The sequence below is a fragment of the Papio anubis genome, chromosome 3, assembly GCF_008728515.1.
Source record: "Papio anubis isolate 15944 chromosome 3, Panubis1.0, whole genome shotgun sequence".
Lineage (NCBI taxonomy): Eukaryota > Metazoa > Chordata > Mammalia > Primates > Cercopithecidae > Papio > Papio anubis.
Genome location: NC_044978.1, coordinates 89543790 through 89562819, shown reverse-complemented (window position 1 = coordinate 89562819; position 19030 = coordinate 89543790). Strand labels below are relative to the sequence as shown.

Here is a 19030-nt window from a genome sequence, read left to right as displayed (position 1 = left end):
CTTGACACTCTTAGATTAACACAATCTTTGGTTCAGACATAATGAAAAGCCTGGTGTTTATCAAACAAACCCAGTCCTATTCTTTCCATCTTTCATTATCATCTTAATACTTGAGAGGCACTATTCTTAATGTCTTGCTGCAATCTATACATTTACTTCTCATATTTTAAAGCATAGATTCCTCTAATCAACATTCATCTCTTCCTCTTTTCTTTGCAAAACTATGTCTTCAAACTTTCTCTGCCTGGGGTTATAAACTTAGTTATATTAATAGTAATATGTCATATCAGCTTCCTGAAAGTCCCTCCCCAGCCACAGTTATTTCTGAGAATGATATAAAATCAAGAATACATCAGTCAGCTGATATTTGTCATCTGCCATTTTTCCTTCTTTTAATCTCTTTGATAACCTCTATATTGAACCACCGTAAGTCCCACTACAACGAACTAAGGGTTAAAAGATTGTAATGATGACTCTAATTGGAAGTTTAAGTAATCAGTATCTGTAGTTGTAATTACAAATAACAGAGCACATTGTTGAGATGGTTATTGAATAAGTCTAACAAGGAAATATTTTAAAAGTAGACCCCAGAGTATGATAGTGACATTGATGTAATAATTCATGCTGATGATTAAACTTGAGAAGGAGAATAGAAGGAAATGTATAGAAGGGAGAGTATCTACATATTTGACTTATGTTTATACATTATTTCCTGATGATTCTGGCTAAAGACTTTATATTATACACAGTCTTCAGAGTCACTGTTTCACCTGCTACACTCTGGCACTTTGATCTTTCTATAATTTTCTCATTCTCACCTTAAGAGCTTTGCTCTAAGAATTATCTTTCCCTTTATTGGCTCAGTGATCAGCTTCTCATTAAGTTTAAGTATCGCTTACTCAGAAATACTTTCTCTAACAACCTAATCTACAGTAGCTAACCAGTCACTCTATATCCCATCACCCTTTGTTATTTTTTGCATAAATATGCTATATATGTATGTTCAGACTTATTTATTTGGTTTGATATTTTCTCTCTCTCCTCGCCCCACTCCCACTAAAATTTAAATCATATAAGATCTCACACTTGTCTGCCTTTGCTACTGCTTAATCTTCAGTGCCTAGGTGAGTGCTAGATACCTAGGAATTGTTAGATGAGTATTTGTTGGATATTGAATAAATAAATTAAAAGGAAAAGTCAACTCAAGATCAAAAGGATAACTGTAGAAAATCAGCTAAATACATAGTTTTCAACTCAAATAATCCATAATCTGAATGCAGTTTTAGTAAGACTGTCATTCTTCCTTGGGCGTATCAATAGACCAGCATGATCCTATAGAGCTGGGTTTCTGGGCATCTATGAAAGAGCCCTCCTCTCAAACGCATCTTCTATTTTACAAAAATCAACTTAGCTGGACATCAGTTGATATAAAACTCACTAAAGTATAAACTCTTTGAAGGCAGGGATCTTGTCTGCCTTGTTCACAACTGATTTCTTAGCACTCATCACTTCACTTGAAAAATATTAACTGGCACACAGACAATGGCATTTTGCCAAATAGTTGTTGACTATTTGCTAAATAAATGAACAGAGAGGGAGTAAAGTGATAAAATAGGTTTTATCAAGATTTTTTGGCTTATATAAAAGAGCCCCAGAAATACTGCTCATCTCGGAGGTATTCTATTCTTCCATGTTTCCTACAAAAAAAAATCTGGAATATTTTCTAATTTCCTACTATCCATTGAGTAACTCTAAATGGGCTGTGAAATCAGGAAATGCTTTTGCAGGGGTATGTGTGAAAGGGTATGCAGTTGCATGATTATTACTTTAAAAGGAAAGAGAAACATAATTCCATGTCTATTAGCACTTTGTTTTAAGCCTTCCTTCCAAAGATCTGGAATTTATAGACATAACACCAAAATGTCTGCCAAACTCTTATAAACAGTTGGTGGGACTATAAATTAGTTCAGCCTCTGAAAGCAGTTTGGAGAGTTCTCAAGGAACTACAAACAGAATTGCCATGCATACCAACAATCCCATTACTGGGTATATACCCAAAGGAAAATAAATAGTTCTAAAAGATAAAAAGACACCTGCACTGGCATGTTAATCACAGCAATATTCACAATAGCAAAGACATGGAATCAACCTCAGTGCCCATCAGTGATGAATTGGATGAAGAAAATGTGGTACATATACACCATAGAATACCACACAGCCATAAAATATAGAATAATACATTTTGCAGCAACCTGGATGCAGCTACAGGTCATTATTCTAAGTCAATGAATACAGAAACAGAAAACCAAATACTGCATAGTCTCACCAGTAAATGGGAGCTAATCACTGGGTACATGTAGACATAAAGATGGGAACAATAGACACTGGAAACTCCAAAAGGTAGGAGGAAGGAAGGAAAGCAAAGAAGGAAAAACTATCAGGAACTCTGTTCACTATTTGCGTGGTGGATTAACTGAAGCCCAAAGCTCAGCATTATTCAATATATCCATGTAACAAACATGCACATGTACCCACTGCGTCTCAAATTTAAAAAGAAAAGTTGACCAAACACATCCATTTATTCTGTAAATATTTAATGTCAAACTACAAAATACTAGAGTATGAGGATATAATCAATTTCTTCATTCATAGAGCTTATGAAGTAATAGTGCAACTGTTATAAGAACACGTACCAGGAGACTTTGTAGCTCAGAGAGCCTTCAAGGAGAAAGGGACCTAAAGAATGTTTAGGATGTAATCAGAAGATAAAGAGAAGTATGGAAGAGATCTTTCCCAGTCAAGTGACCTTCATATCTTAAGACTAAGGTGTGACAGCATTGCTTAATTAAAACAACGAACAACAATTAATATGGTTGATGCAGACAGTGCATGGAGAAAGTGGCAAGAGATGGGGCTGGAGACTTAAGAACAGACTGGATAATGTAGTACTCTATAAGCCCTATCAAGGTGTCCAGATTTCATCCCAAGGGGTGTGGGAAGCCAATAAAGAATTTTAAGCACTAAATGATATTGAATTACTTTGTAAGTATAAGAATTACATAGTTAGAACTGTACTTTAGAAAAATCACTCTGGATACAATATGCAGATTAATTTGGGAACATAAGGGGTGACAAAGTTGCAAGCAAGGGATTCTGATTTGAAAATGATAGATTAGATTCAACGCTTAACCTCCTGCTTTAAAAAACTATATAATTCAGCAAAATATATACAGAAACGATTTGCAGGTACCGGGCAACAGACACTACAGATTGGATCATTGAGAGAAGAGAAACAATTGGGGTTATTTCCATATTCAACCCAGACTTCTACCTGGGGCACATGCCTAATCATGGCACAGAGAAGTGGAGCCTGAACAGACAGCAGCAAGTTCACTAGGTACAGAAAACAGAGTTTAGTATTTGGGGATGCTGAGGTGGCTGGAATTTGCAAAGTAAGATCTGAAGAAGATAGATCTGTGCAGAGAATGAGCTCCAGAAATTTAGGGATACCATTAAGTGTTCAGTCCAATATGAAGCCTCACATGTACAGGATGATTCTGAGACCCGGCAAGGAGAGCTAATGGGAGGTATTACAGAGCTTAGAGTTGCTGGAGTTCTAAAAAACCCTGAAAAGACCTCGCCGGAGTGAAGATACCTTGCGGAACATACCAGGACTTCAATTCAGACCCCAGAAAAGTTACACCTTAAAAATAGCCCTGCAATAGAGGCTACTCCAGGCTAGATTCTCAAATCCTAAAATAAAATTTCAGGACATCAAGTTCACCTGCCAATATATTAATAATGTTCAAGAACAAAACACTATTTTTTCCCTCAACTTTTATTTCAAGTTCTGGGGTACATGTGCAGGATGTGCAGGTTTGTTACATAGGTAAACCTATGCCCTGGTGGTTTGCTGCACAGATCATCCCATCACCTAGGTATTATGCCCAGCATCCATTGGCTAGTCTTCCTGATGCTCTCCTTCTCCCCTAACACTCCCTGACAGGTGCCAGTGTGTGTTCTCCCACATCATATATCCATATGTTCTCACTGTTCAGCTCCCACTTATAAGTGAGAACATGTGGTGTTTGGTTTTCTGTTCCTTCATTAGTTGCTGAGGATAACGGCTTCCACCTCCATCTATGCCCTTGCAAAGGACACGATCTTGTTCCTTTTTATGGCTGCGTAGTATTCCATGGTGTACATGTATCACATTTTCTTTATCCAGTCTATCATTGATCGGCATTTAGGTTGATTCCATGTCTTTGCTATTGTGAGTAGTGCTGCAGTGAACATATGCATGCATATATAACAAAATAATTTATATTCCTTTGGGTATATACCTAGTAATGGGATTGCTGGATTAAATGGTATTTCTGCCTCAAGATCATTGAGGAGTCACCACACTGCCTTCCACAATGGTGGGAGTAATTTTTACTCCCACCAACAGTGTAAAATTGTTCCTTTTTCTCTACAACCTCGCCAGCATCTGCTGTTTTTTGACTTTTTAATAATCGCCATTCTGACTGGTGTGAGATGGTATCTCATTGTGGTTTTGATTTGCATTTCTCTAATGCATTTAGCCCATTTACATTTAAAGTTAGTATTGCTATGTGTGAATTTGATCTTGTCACCATGATGCTAGCTGGTTATTTTGCAGACTTGTTTATGTGGTTGGTTCATAGTGTCACTGGTCTGTGTACTTAACTGTGTTTTTGTAGTGGCTGGTAAAAGTTTTCCTTTCCATATTTAGTGCTTCCTTCAGGAGCAAGGCAGGCCTGGTGGTGACAAATTCCCTCAGCATTTGCTTGTCTAAAAAGCATCTTATTTCTCCTTTGCTTATGGAGCTCAGTTTGGCTAGATGTGAAATTCTGGGTTGGAAACTCTTTTCTTTAAGAATGTTGAATATTGGCTCCCAATTTCTTCTGGCTTGTGGGGTTTCCACTGAGAGATCTGGTATTAGTCTGATGGACTTCCCTTTGTAGGTGACCTGACCTTTCTCTCTGGCTGCCCTTAATGTTTTTTCTTTCATTTTGACCTTGGAGAATCTGATGATGATGTGCCTGAGGGTGGATCTTCTCATGGAGTATCTTACTAGGGTTCTCCAGATTTCCTGAATTTGAATGTTGGCCTGTCTTGCTAGTTTGGGGAAGTTCTCCTAGATGACATCCTGAAGTATGTTTTCCAACCTGGTTCCATTCTCCTCATCTCTTTCAGGTATTTCAATCAGTCTTAAGTTCAGTCTTCTTACATAATCCCACATTTATCGGATGTTTTGTTCATTCTTTTTTATTCTTTTTTTCTCTATTTTTGTCTGCTTGTCTTATTTCAGAAAGATGCTCTTCAAGCTCTGAGATTCTTTCCTCTACTTGGTCTTTTCTGCTATTAATACTTATAATTACATTACATTGTGAAGTTCTTGTGTTTGTTTTTCAGCTCCATCAGGTCAGTTATGTTCCTCTCTAAACTGGCTATTCTTGTTATCGGCTTATGTATTGTTTTATCATGATTCTCAGCTTCTTTACACTAAGTTACAACATGCTCCTTTAGCTTAGCAAAGTTTGTTATTACCCACCTTCTGAAGCCTACTTCTCTCATTCAGCCATCTCAGCCTCAGCCCAGTTCTGTGTCCTTGCTTGAGATGTGTTGCAGTCATTTGGAGGAGAAGAAGAACCCTGGCTTCTTGAGTTTTCAGCATTTTTGCGTTGATTCATTTTCATCTTTGTGGGCTTATCTACCTTCAATCTTTGAGGTTACTGACCTTTAAATGGGATTTTTGTGGCATCCTTTTTTTTTGTTGCTGTTGTTTTCTGTTTGTTTTTCTTCTAACAGTCAGGCCACTCTTCTGTAGGGCTGCTGCAGTTTGTTGGGGGTCTGCTCCAGACCCTGGTTGCCTTGAGTTTTCCCATACCTGGAAGTATCACCAGTGAAGGCTGCAAGACAGCAAAGATGTCTGCCTGCTCCTTCCTCTGGGATCTCCATCCTAGGGGGCTACTGACCTGTTGCTGGCTCAAATGCTCCTATAGGAGGTGTGTGGAGGCTTCTATTGGGAGGCATTACCAGGTCAGGAGGAATGGGATCAGGGACCTACTTAAAGAAGCAGTCTGGTTGCTTTTGGGAAGAGCAAGTATGCTGGATTGGGGGGGATCTCTTCCTCATCCAGACCACTTGGACTTTCCAGAGCTGGCAGGCTGGAATGGCTGAGTCAACTGAAATGCTGAGACAACAGCTGCCCTTCCCCCTGGGGGGCTCTGTCCCGGGGGAGATCAGAGTTCTGTGCGTATGACCCTGGCTGGAGTTGCTGAAATTCCCACAGGGAGGCCCCACCCAGTGAGAAGGAATGGATTGGGATCCCACTTAAAGAAGCAGTCTGGGCATGATCTGGCACAGCAGCTGTCCCTTGTTAGTGGGGACTCCTCCCTATCCGGATGGCCTGCACTCCCTGGAGCCAGCAGGCTAGAAGAGCTGAGTTGACCAAAACACAGAGATGCTGTCTGCCCCTTCCCCTGGGAACTTGGTCCCATCACAGGCAGTCTCCAGCCTGTTGCCATTGGCTGGCTGGAATTCCAAGCCAGTGGGTCCTAACTTGTGAGAGCCCTGTAAGTGGGGCAAACGGAATGATGCTGCTTAGCTCCCTGGATTCAGTCCCCTTCCTAGGGATATGCACAGATAGATTTCCTGTCTTGCCAGGATTTCTGAGCTGGAGTATGTTTCTGTGTGTACCTGAGTGGCTATTCTGCTGAGACTCCACACAGCTCTGTGTTTCAGGCCCAGAGCCCTGTGGCATGGGCTCATGAGGGCACTTCCTGATCCACAGGTTGCAAAATGTAGACTCTCCACAATGTAGCATATACAAATAATATGCTACAAATAATAGTCCCTCAAATAATAGTTATTAGACACGCAAAGAGCAGCAAACTACAACCCATAAGCAGAAGGAAAAAAGAATTGATAATAACAGACACAGAAATGGCACAGATGTGGAAATTGGTAGAAAAGGTTGTAAAAGAGATTATTTTTAAAGATTTTCAAGGATTTCTAGGAAAGAAAAGACATAATGAGTGAATAGATGAGGCATCTCTCAAGAGAAATGGAAGTTAAAAAGAGACCAAAAAGAAACCTTAGAATTGAGAAATACAGCTATGTACTGCATAACAATGTTTCCACCAATAACAGATCATAAATATGACAGTGGTACCATAAGTATATAATATGGTATCTTTACTGTACCTTTTCTATGTTTAGATGTGGTTATATACACAAATACTTACCAATGTGTTACAATTGCCTACAGTATTTAGTACAGTAACATGCTGTACAGGTTTGTAGCCCAGGAACAATAGGCTATACCATATAGCCTAAGCGTGTAGTAGGTTGTATCATCTAGGTTTATGTAAGCACACTCTATGATGTCCACACAATGACTGGATCATTAATGATGCATTTCTCAAAACGTGTTCTTGTCATTAAGTAATGCATGACTGTACAATATTTGAAACCAAAATTTCACTGGATGTGATTAGCAGCACACGTGGCACTGCAGAAAAAAATATGTAAGTGGAGTTAAAGAGAGGGCAATAAAAAAAATCCAAATTAAAGTAAAAAGACTTCAAAAAATGTAAACAAAACCTTACTGACCTGTGAGAATATATTGGGTGGTCTAACACATGTGCAATTGGAGTCTCAGAGGAAGAGGAAAGAGAGATTAGAGCATAAAAATTATTTGAAGAGCTAATAGCTAATATTTTTCTAAATTTAATGAAACTTTACAAAACCCAAGAAAGATAAACACAGAAGTTACATCTGGGCACATCATAATAAAGCTGCAGAAAACTGAAGAGAATATCTTGAAATCAGCAAGAGAAAAAAGACATATTACATATACAGTCATGCATCACTTAATGACAGGAATACATTCTGAGAAATGTGTCAGAGAGTTTCATTGTTGTATAAACATCACAGAGTGTACTTACATGAACCTAGATGTTACAGCTACTACACACCTAGGCCATATGGTATAGCCGATTGCTCCTGAGCTATAAACCTATATAACATTTTACTATACTGAATACTGTAGAAATTGTAGCACAATGGTAAGTATTTGTGTATCTAAACAGGAAAAGATACAGTAAAAATACACTATGATAATCTTATTGGACCACCATTGTATATGTGGTCCACTGTTGACTAAAACATTGTTATATGGTGCATGACTGTAATGATGAAAATGACAGCTGATTTCTCACTAGTGACTTCTCACTAGAAATATGCAAGCCATAAGACAATGAAATGACACTTTAAAGCTCTTAAAATTTAAAGATAAGCTGACATTTTATAGTTCTGTCATTTGGAAGTAAAGGAAGAGGTGAGAGGGAGATAAGTGTGGTTATAAAGAAAACAGAGTAGTAAAATGGAAAACAACAATAACACAACGTTCAGGTGAGAGATAAATGGAAGTATAACTCACAAGGTTCTTACATTATACATTAAGTGGTATAATATTAATTCAAGGAACACTATATTAGGTTAAGGATGCATATTTTAATCCCTTAAACAACAAAAAAAAGTATAGCTAAAAAGCCAATGGAGAGGATAAAGTGGAATATTAAAATATGCTTGATTAATCCAAAAGGAGACAGAGAAAAGAATAAGGGGAACAGTAACAGAAGGAAAAAAATAAAAAACAAATAGCAAGACGGTACACTCAAAACTATGCAAAAGGACAAGTAGACTAAAAACTCCAAGAAAAAGACAAGGATTAATAGGTTTGATAATAATTTTTAACAAGGGCCATTGTTTCACCTTCTTTAAATGTTTGGAGTTGATACTGAATATATTTGGAATTATTTATTTTAATACTGATGTGCAGAGTAAATGGTAACTCCTTCATTTCAAATGTTAAATAATCAGCAAACAAATAATTTAACATGTCTTTTAAGGGATAAATATGCATAAACAATATCAGATAGTTCACACCTAGGTTTTCACCTAAAAAAATTAAAAAGTTTGGACAAACATAAGGATAGAAGTCTCCTATTCCAGAACCTGGCAAAATCAGTTTTCTTTGACCAGAGAAGACAGTTTCTTAGAAATCCAGTTCATTGCCACTCAAATCTCTAATCCCAGGACTGGTTTGGGTAGTTTCTTCTGGTAATGTGCATTAATACCACCAATTTTTTCCCCTGTGACCACTCTTTACAGAGATTTGAAGTCACTAAATCCTGTCAGACCTGACCTTTTATGACTTGGGAGGGCAAATATATTGTTAAAGAGGTGCTGAACCATGTTTTTTGCACACTCCCTTTCAAGCCACAACACACAAAAACTTTGACTTTGATTTCTAATTGAATAGGTTTAATGACCAGGGAGCTTCCCTCTATTGGGAGTAATTGAAAAAGTTCCATTTAAAGTTTAAGGAATTTCCACATGTGTTAAAATTTGTACTCATCCTTACAGCACGTAGACTTGTGAGTACAGAATAATGCCAATAAAGATGGGAAGATATGAATCATATACATTATGCCACTTCATGAAATATGTTCAGGACAGGCACTCAGAACTCAAGGTCATGAACCATTTTGGAAAATATGATTGTTGGAATGAGAATTGGAAAGTCCTGCAAAGACAGGATGTCAGGACAACTTTTATGGTAGGTACCAAGGCTGGAATCCCCAGAATCTTTGCTGGACAATGGTGGATATCTCTGATGCTGAGCACCTATCCTCTGGAGTTGGAAGAGAAGTTTTAAATTCCAGAAGCCTTTCTGGTAGTCCGCTCTGAGTTTTTGCCTACCAAGATGATACAGAGAACCCTACATATAGGTTTTCAGTTACCACCATGGCAAAAGAAACATGGGGTTGCCTTGAGGAATTAAGGTTTCTTTGCCCTAGAAATCATGAGATCATTGACGAAAAGTTTTTTGAGGGATTCCAAAGAGTCAGTTCAATAAACTTCCACAGGTGGAATAACAGAGAGAATCTACTCATGGGATACTTTTCCGTTTCTCCAGATCTGATCAAGACTTGATTTGTGACCCTTTGGAAAAGCTATAATATCTCTGACACTCAAGAAGCCTGGTTCCTGGTTTACAGGTGTAGTCATCATCCCTGCCCCAAGCTGCAGAAACAAATGTTTTTCTGAAGAGATTGGAAGCTACTGTGTTCATTGTGCATCTGCGTAGGTTTCTGTAACAGAGAATGCAGGAGGTTTCCCAGGAAGACATATTCTACATCCTCTCACTGAAAGGATAATTATATTATCTAGGATGTTGTTGATCAATTAGTGATCTATGACAGAAGCAGCTAAGAGTGATGTGCAATCACTATATTGATGAAAAATCCATAGAGGCAGAGTGGTTTAGAAAATACCATGAGGCTTTTTTTTCCATTTTTGCCACAGTTGTTGATTTGTTGTGAAATTAGGAGCAAATCTAACTTTCTCTCTTTAGAATATGTCATTATCAAAGACAGAAATCTTAACATAATAACAAAGTTCAATACAGGGCAGTTGATTTTCCAGCCATTTAATTTTGCTTCTCTATCTTCAGCATCTAGATCAGTGACTAATACAAATATTTGTTAAATTAATAATAATTTAAGACTTCAAGCAGAAATACTAAGAGAATGAATGTTGCAGTAGCTCAAACCAGATTTGATGTTGCTTTAGGCTGGGTCAAGACAATGAGGATGAAGACAAAAGGAGTGATTTAAGAAGTATTTAGAAGGTAGACTTTACTGAATTTGTCTGACATTATGTTTTAGAAAAGGGCAAGGGAGTTGTCCAGGATGAATCTCAGCATCTGGTTTGGACAGTTTAATGTATGTTGGTGCTGTTCATTGAGACAGGGGAACCAGGAGGAAAAGTAAGTTTGGAGCAGGTTTTAGGAAAAGAAATGTGGATTTTGTTTTATATATTTTGTGTCCAAAATATCTATAGTATAGCTAAGTGAATACATCTAGTAGGCAGATGGATATACAGGACTGAAGTTCACTAAATAGATATGAATATCAGATATGTCTAAATTCTAACAGCAGACACAATTAAGACTCAGTCAGGAAACTTCTTTACCTGTGCTTAACACATTGTATTTTATTTTAATGCTTATGATAGTCCATTTTCATGAGAAGTAATTATTCCATATTTCTATCTCTACTGTCACCTACATTTAAGCCTGTAGCTCCAGAGTTTTAAAAAAAACTCAAGTAAGCATTCTGAATAAATAAAGGGAATTATATTCCTATCCCACTGGGCCAATTGCTGTGTTCAAGAAACTGAGGTACAATGATGACTCGAGCCCAGATCACATCCCTCTCTCTCAGACTATGGAGAGGAGCAGGGCAGATGGGGCCAGTTCTGTGACTGATGGATTCTCATTAGAACCCTATGGTACAGTGGGAAGGATAAATTCACCAAAAGTATATTCCTACTAGAAGACGTTGGTATTGAATAGACAAAGCAAGACAAATGTTGGGATTCACTCAGGATGGTGGTGGAAATATTAAAGGGAAATATTAGGGAAAGGTATAGGGAATAGTCACAAACCTTTTGGAAGGCCAGAAGGTTACATAGCTTGTAATAATTGAACAGGCTGAAGGCAGCTGGTTCTTACCTTGGAACATTAGGTCATCGGGTAAATACTAGGGACAATAGAAGCTTCCCCAGTTGTCTGTTTACCCTACCTCCATTAACTAACCTTTGACCTAGATGGCCTTCTTGGGGGAGGTCGACTAGGGATATTGCCCCCTAATGGTATTTACCTTAGACCTCGGTACCTGAGCTTTAATCATTCCTAGAACTCTCTTAACCATGTAAATTATCCGCAAGTGTGTTTACTCAAAGCTTCTGTTGTGAATTGTTTATCAAATAAATGCCTGGAGTGTGAGCTGCTCAGGGCCAGCCTCAGTGACAAACCTCTCTTGGTGTGCAGGCAGTCGGACACTCAGCTGTACTGGCAAAACAGAATATCTGTGTGTCAACGTACGTTTTATTCATCCGTCGTTTAGGTCAGGGTCTACGGGCAGACCCCCACAGCTAATGCCCTCTTATGAGGAGCAATACCTCAGACAAACACACTCCATAGCCTAACCTAAAGTGTTAATTGTACTGGAAATGTTGTTTTCACTAAGATTCTACTGTGTGCTATTTGAAATTGAGCTCCTGAGTTAAAAATCTCAATTGACTTAATTGCACATCGTATACAGAGTGATATTTGGGAAGATGGGATTTGGAGAAGGTAAAGGAAAACTGATAAACCTTGTACTATTTATTTGCTCATATGTAACTCTAATGTTCTCTGTTAGATCCTGGCAAAGCTCTGTGACATTTTGCATACTGATTCTCTGGCAGAAGTTTTACAGTGGCTACTTCATGCAAGTTCAAAAGGTGCGATTAAAATATACATTTTAAAACAGTGAGCTCAATTTATTGTCAGAAACTGGAAATATGCCAATATCTGAAGTTTTGTACATTGAGTTTGCAAAGATAATGTTGCAGTACTATTTCTGCAATGTTTCAGTATAAGGTAATTGCTGTTCTGCATATCCAGCTGCATGCATGTGGGTCATTCAATGAACCCAAAATTCAGTATGCCTTAAATTGAACTCATTTGGGTGACATGAAACACTTGTGTCCAAGGGAGGTATTATTCTCAGCTAGAGTTGGTTTGTGCTCCTCTAGAGTCCACACACCCAGGGGCCTTCCTGAGCACATCTTCTGTCCTGTTGTTAACTCTGAACACAAAGCTTATTTCTTTCCTTTGGTAAGCAGAACAGTAGGACAGCTACCCAACCTGCAACAGCTCTTACAGTTGCCCAACAAAACCATCAACTCAGTCATCTCCTAACCTCTTTTGGGCCCTTCCTGTCCTGTTTCATGAAACACATGCCATTCCCAATCGAGACACTGATAAGTGGCAGAGAGCAGCTATCTTCAAATGTAGCTGGTCATCCTACTGACTGAGGCAAAATCTCTGCGGTGGCACTTGAGAATTTGCATTTCTGACAAGTTCCCAGGTGTTGCTGATAATGCTGTTCTCAGGACTACTCTTTGAGAATTACTGCACTGATCAATGCTAGGAAGTACCAATGTGTGAGGAACAGTCTAATGTTTTAAAGTAGGAAGCATTTTGGAAATATTACCTTGCCCCAGGAATTCAATACTACTTTTTAGGCAATTGAAAAGTGTTGGCCGGGGGCGGTGGCTCAAGCCTGTAATCCCAGCACTTTGGGAGGCCGAGACGGGCGGATCACGAGGTCAGGAGATCGAGACCATCCTGGCTAACACAGTGAAACCCCGTCTCTACTAAAAATACAAAAAAACTAGCCGGGCGAGGTGGCGGGCGCCTGTAGTCCCAGCTACTCGGGAGGCTGAGGCAGGAGAATGGCCTGAACCCAGGAGGCGGAGCTTGCAGTGAGCTGAGATCCGGCCACTGCACTCCAGCCCGGGCGACAGAGCGAGACTCCGCCTCAAAAAAAAAAAAAAAAGAAAAGTGCTTAGAGGCAATGGGTCTTTAGTTATCTTCCAATTATTTTTTCTTTTTAAGAATGTAACATTTAATAAACTATACAAGTAATAAATCCTTATTGTTGGGAGAAAGAACAGATGAACCAGAAAGAAAAAAAGAGACGAGACAGAACACAAATAATCAATAAAATTACCACAGACATCATTTAAGTGAATACTTTGGTGTATATCTTCCTAGATATGCTTGTAACTATTTATTACCTATTAGTCTATATTTTAACGGAATCATATTGTACTTCTTATTTTTGTATAGGTATCCTAATATCTTTGGTGGCAGCCTGTAAGACTGGCTACTGTACTCAATATTTTAAAACTATTCCACCGCTATTCAGGGACAAGTGCCTCAGTGAGTTAACTACTCTGGGCACTCTACAGTATCACAGGTCAACAGAAACTATGTTAAAATGAACCAACTTTTCTGCAGAAGTCTTTACTCCCACATGGGTAACTATCCAGAAAATAGATGACCAGTCTTTCATACTCAGGAGCTGGATAATCCTGTGTTTCTAGCCAAAATGACAATTGCAACCTTCACTCCTCCCATCCTTTTTTATCTCTTAAAACAGAAAAAGAGTGGGTCTCAGCTTTGATTCATTCTGAGCTTGCTGAGATAAACCTGTTGACTCATCACAGAAGAAACACCTCAATGGAACCAGCACCAGAGACTGGGAAACCACCCACAGTTAAATCACCACCCACAGTTAAATTGCCCCAAAATGCACTTGCAAAATCAAAAGTGCTGACCAGAGACACAGAAGGGCATCAACCAACCAGGTAATTAGATGTAATGGCCTCCTAGAAGGAGGGCCTATGGTATATGAAGACTTTGAATTATCTTGTTATTTACCTTTCAAAATGTTAAACAGGAGGTTCTAAAGCTCCGCTTTATTTAGTAAATGACTGCAATATATATTTGCTTTCATTTTCATATATGTAATATAAGAATTGTTCTCAATTCTATTGTTTAGAACATTTTGGCAGAAACTATGTCTTTCTTATCTGGTAACCTTTCTTTTTAAGAAAAATTATTTTTCCACTAAGGGAAAAGCAAGAATGGCTACCTAGAAATCTAAGATAATAAAGGTTTTTATAGTTTAACTAAAAATAGATGCAATTAAGGAAATCAAAATTGTATTGTTACAGTTAGTGTATATTTTGTTAAATGTGTATCACACAGGTTTCACTTTTTTGTGTAGAACAATGCAAGATTAAAATAAATTGCTTCACTTAATTTTCTCTGATTTACTCCTGGGGCCTCCTAGAAAGAAAAATAACTACTAAAATAATTGAAATTACTGCAGGAGGAATTTTTCTTAAATGCTGTAACTTCAATAACAGAAGAAAAATATATATTTATGTAGAATCATGGTGAAAGAATGTGTGGTAGGATATTATTTAAGCTTGGAGAGAAAATCTTGTTGCTTTACAATTAAAAGTTGAGTGAAGCTTAAAGTTAGAGGAAAAACACATTTTTGAAAATATAAATATGTCAATTTAAAAAGCATTAAGACAAAAAAATTGTATTACTAATTGTCGCTGTCTTAAAGTTTCCATAAAATCTGAAACTGGAAGATAGTAAGAGTTAATCTCTACCTTAATGACTAATATATGATACAATAGTTAGATATTTACTCAAAGTAAGAAGAAGTTTTCATTGGGAAGTAAATTTAGCACTGTATGCGTTTAAAAAAAAACACAAAGAATTGGGGTAGCATATTTAAGATACATACACACTGAACTTATTGACGACAGTGTAGTCTATAGAAAATACTTTTTCGTATCTGTGAAACTCACTTTTTTCTTTCTCCAACTGATCTAGAGTGTCAAGTCAAGGATCTGCAGAAAACAAGGAAGTACCAAAAGGTTAAGTACAGTTTTTGGTAGCTACTGAGTTGGTATAAAGAAACCAGTAAGTACTAATGACCTAGGGAACAGATTTTAAGGATCAGTGCTTTTAAAAAAACAGAAAAATACAATAGTAGTTTCCAGATCAACTCTTGCGAGAGTATCTGCTGACTTTCTCATAAAGATAAATTTACCTTTGTTTTGAAAGGCAAAGTGCCTGATCAGGGACAGACATTCTTGGAGAAGCAAGTCAGCAGGACAGTAGGAACTATAGGTTTGGTTATAGCAAGGCAGTGAAAAGGCAAACCCTGCATTGACCTAACAAAAGGATAAGGATCTCGGAGTTTTGGTTCTTCAGAGCTTAATGGAGCTAAATAATTTCACTGGAAACAAAATCAACCAGAGAGAAGGGCAAAATGGCAATCAGCCACAAGCAGGTGACCTACGAGACAGCAAAAACACAATAGAAAAGAGCAGTTTTGTGTCCCACCAGAAGCCCAGCTCCAGTCTATAGGGGCACCAGGGAGAATCAAGAATTGTGGAAAGTCCTACCTTGGTCCAAAATAGCCCAAACAAAGTATCCTTGTAGGTTTGGCAGTTTCTAGGTTTAAAACAAGCAGAGCACTCATGACTACAGAGCAACAACTATGAAGCGTATCTACAAGCTTTATACAAAAATCTGTCTTGTCATTTCTACAAGTTCCCTTTACACCAGGAATGATATATAGTCAATTAGAGCTCACTGGGGTCACCCTAGACCCCAGCAAGTTCCACTGTGATTAACCAAACCCAAAAGAGGCACTATCTGCTAACAGCCAATAGTAAGTATAGTTTAAAAATTACAAAGTACTCCCCTACTTAGACCCCAAGAACAGCCTATTGTTTCTGGCCTCTCCTACCAAACTCCTCATCCTGGGACTATAACATCATGACAGTGATGGTTTCTGTTATTCAACTTGATGTCTTACCTGTAAGGCCCACACATATTTTATCATTTAGATATTTGGAACTTTTTTGTATAAGAATTCCCCAGTCATGCCCCTTTCTCTCCATTGTTGATATTCAGCATCTCCTTACATCCCTATTCCTGCTTGGGTGCAACTATGTAGGTCTTATGAGCACAATTAACTTGTTTTAGCCTGCTTTTCTCTTCTTTTGTTGCATCTATCAGGACCATAGATCTTCCTTCTTTCTCTCATTGTCCCATTCTCACCCATCACTCTTACCCATAACCAACTCTATATCATTGCAATCAAAATCATGTTTACTTTTGAGAGTGAAGGAACATATCCTGCATGTTACAGAACAAATAACTCATTAAAGATGAGCAAGTGGTTAAAAAAAAAAAGAAAAGGAATATGTTATTTTATGAGTTTTGGGTGTATCTGATTCACCTAAACTTCACATAGTTTTTTGTAGATAATATACTACTAAAACATGGAGAAGCTGTATTCAGTGTCTCGATTATGGTCTTATTTAGATTTTTTTCTCTATTTCAGAGGCTGAGCACAAGCCCCCATCATTTATAAGAAGAAATAATATGAAAATACCTGTTGCAGAATATTTCAGCAAACCAAAGTCTCCTCCCAGGCCTAACACTCAGGAAAGTGGATCAGTAAAACCAGTGTCAGCAAGGAGTATACAAGTATACAACCTCTGTCCCCAAAGAGCATGTTATCCTTCAACATACCGAAGGTAGAAGTTCTAGACTGGGTGAATTCTTTCATGAATACGAGCTTACCATTTAGATCATCGAATTATTTTTCAAATGTATATTTTTGGTATTGAGGAATCAAGTGGTCCTCTTTATGGTAGCACATGTAAATCTAAAAATACCTGTATGTAATGCTACAAATAAATATTACTGGAAATGATATTTCCATTTGTAGTTAATCCTATGTGTAAAAGAAATACGTTTATTTATATACTATGTTTCCAGTCTTGCACTATTAGTACATGAGCATACAGCCCTGATACTAGAAAAATCATCCATAATCAGAATTAGGCAGTTACAGTTTGACATCTACCCCAAACTCTGTTAGGGGGAACAAAACACAAAAAACAAAAAACAAAACACCACCATCACCACAAAAACAAACAAAAAAACAAACAAAAACCCAACAACAGAATTTTAACATGTGAGATGATTTTTATCATCTGGTGTCTCATTGTTGTTGAACTATTATGAAAAAATGCTCCCCTCTCCTCCAAAAAGAACACATACACAAATTGTTTCTAACTCATGAGCTAGAAAGAAACTAGTTTTCAGTGAGTACTAATGGTGGATATTAACATTTCATATTGAATTTTTTGTATTTTTAAAAGAAACCACTCTTGGGCCACAGATATGATTCTTTGAGCATGTTGCTGCAGTCTATCTACCAATAAGTCAATCCTTTATTTAGAATGTTCACATTGATGTTCATCAGAGATACTATAAATTCAGTGTGTGGTATGTGTATGTGCATGCATGTCTATGTATACATTAAATTTTAATGATAACATACTATGTGTCAGGAATCATTCTAAACACTTTAGATATAATAACTTAATTTTCACAAAAACTATTTGAGGTAACTACTCTTACTTTTCTCATTATTTAAAATAAGAAAGCTGAGGCACAGATTTGAACTCATTGTGATGGGATAAGTTGTAATGCTATCATTCAAATACAATTATTTCCCACATGAGAGTCTAAAGTTTATGTTTCAAAGATGATTTTGCTTTACCTGGTGATTTAGAGGCCCAGAATCCTTCCACCTTGTGGCTCAACCATCACCTAAAGCTCCATTGTCAACTGTACCATGCTAGAAAAGAAAAAATCAGAGTAAAGTATTAGTTTCCTATTGCTGATGTAACAAATTACCACAAACTTTGTGACTTAATGCAACACAAATGTATTCTGTCACAATTCTGTAGGCAGAGGTCTGAAACGGGTCTTACTGGCCTAAAACCAAGGTGTGGCAGGACGGCATGCCTTTCCTAGGCTCTAGGGAACTATTTGTTTCCTTACCTGTTCCATTTTCTGGAGGCTATCTACACTCCTTGCTTCATGGCTCTCTTTCATCTTCAAGGTCAGCAATGGTCAGTCAAGTTGTTCTCATAACAAATCACTCTGATGCTGATTCTGCCTCCATCTTCCACTTTTGGACCTTTGCGATTGCATCGGGTCTGTTATCCAGCTTATCCAAGATAATCTCCTTCATTTAAGGTCAGCTGATTAGCAATTTAATTCTATCTTCAACCTTAAATTCCCCCTTACCATGTAACTTAACACATTCAAAGGTTCTGGAAATTAGGATCTTTGAAAGGGACATTATTATGCCTTCCACAAGGAGGATATATCTGCTTAAAGTCTTGGCCTTGAAATGGTAAATATCACTTATAGTTACATTACATGGTTGAGAATTAGTATAACTGAAAGGGAAACTGATTAAAAACTCTTGAGTGGGAATCGTATTCCAATTACAGCTATGTTCTATGTTAACAAAAATTAGCTTTTGGTGGACAATCAACTTTCTCCGACACAAAAATTTCATGGCTGGCTCAAGGTATGGCTAGAATCTATGTGCTTAAGCACTAGGTGCTACTGACACATAACAAGATTATGCTCAACTCATAAAATTAATGAAGTGCACTCTTTCTCACTTTTCTGTTATGAAGA

General features: G+C 37.7%; 1 protein-coding gene across 3 annotated transcripts in view; it reads left to right on the top strand.

Moving 5' to 3' along the window:
• The window catches only part of C3H4orf17 (chromosome 3 C4orf17 homolog), a 39239-nt gene extending 21997 nt beyond the window's left edge, over nt 1-17242 (top strand). For all 3 annotated transcript variants that reach the window (XM_017958882.3, XM_017958881.3, XM_003899004.5), the window contains 4 exons: nt 12300-12381; nt 14088-14295; nt 15341-15384; nt 16866-17242. In XM_017958882.3, coding sequence (XP_017814371.1) covers nt 12300-12381; nt 14088-14295; nt 15341-15384; nt 16866-17065 — 534 coding nt within the window. In that variant the 3' untranslated portion in view covers nt 17066-17242. The remainder of the gene's footprint in view (nt 1-12299; nt 12382-14087; nt 14296-15340; nt 15385-16865) is intronic.
• The last annotated feature ends 1788 nt before the right edge of the window (nt 17243-19030 follow it).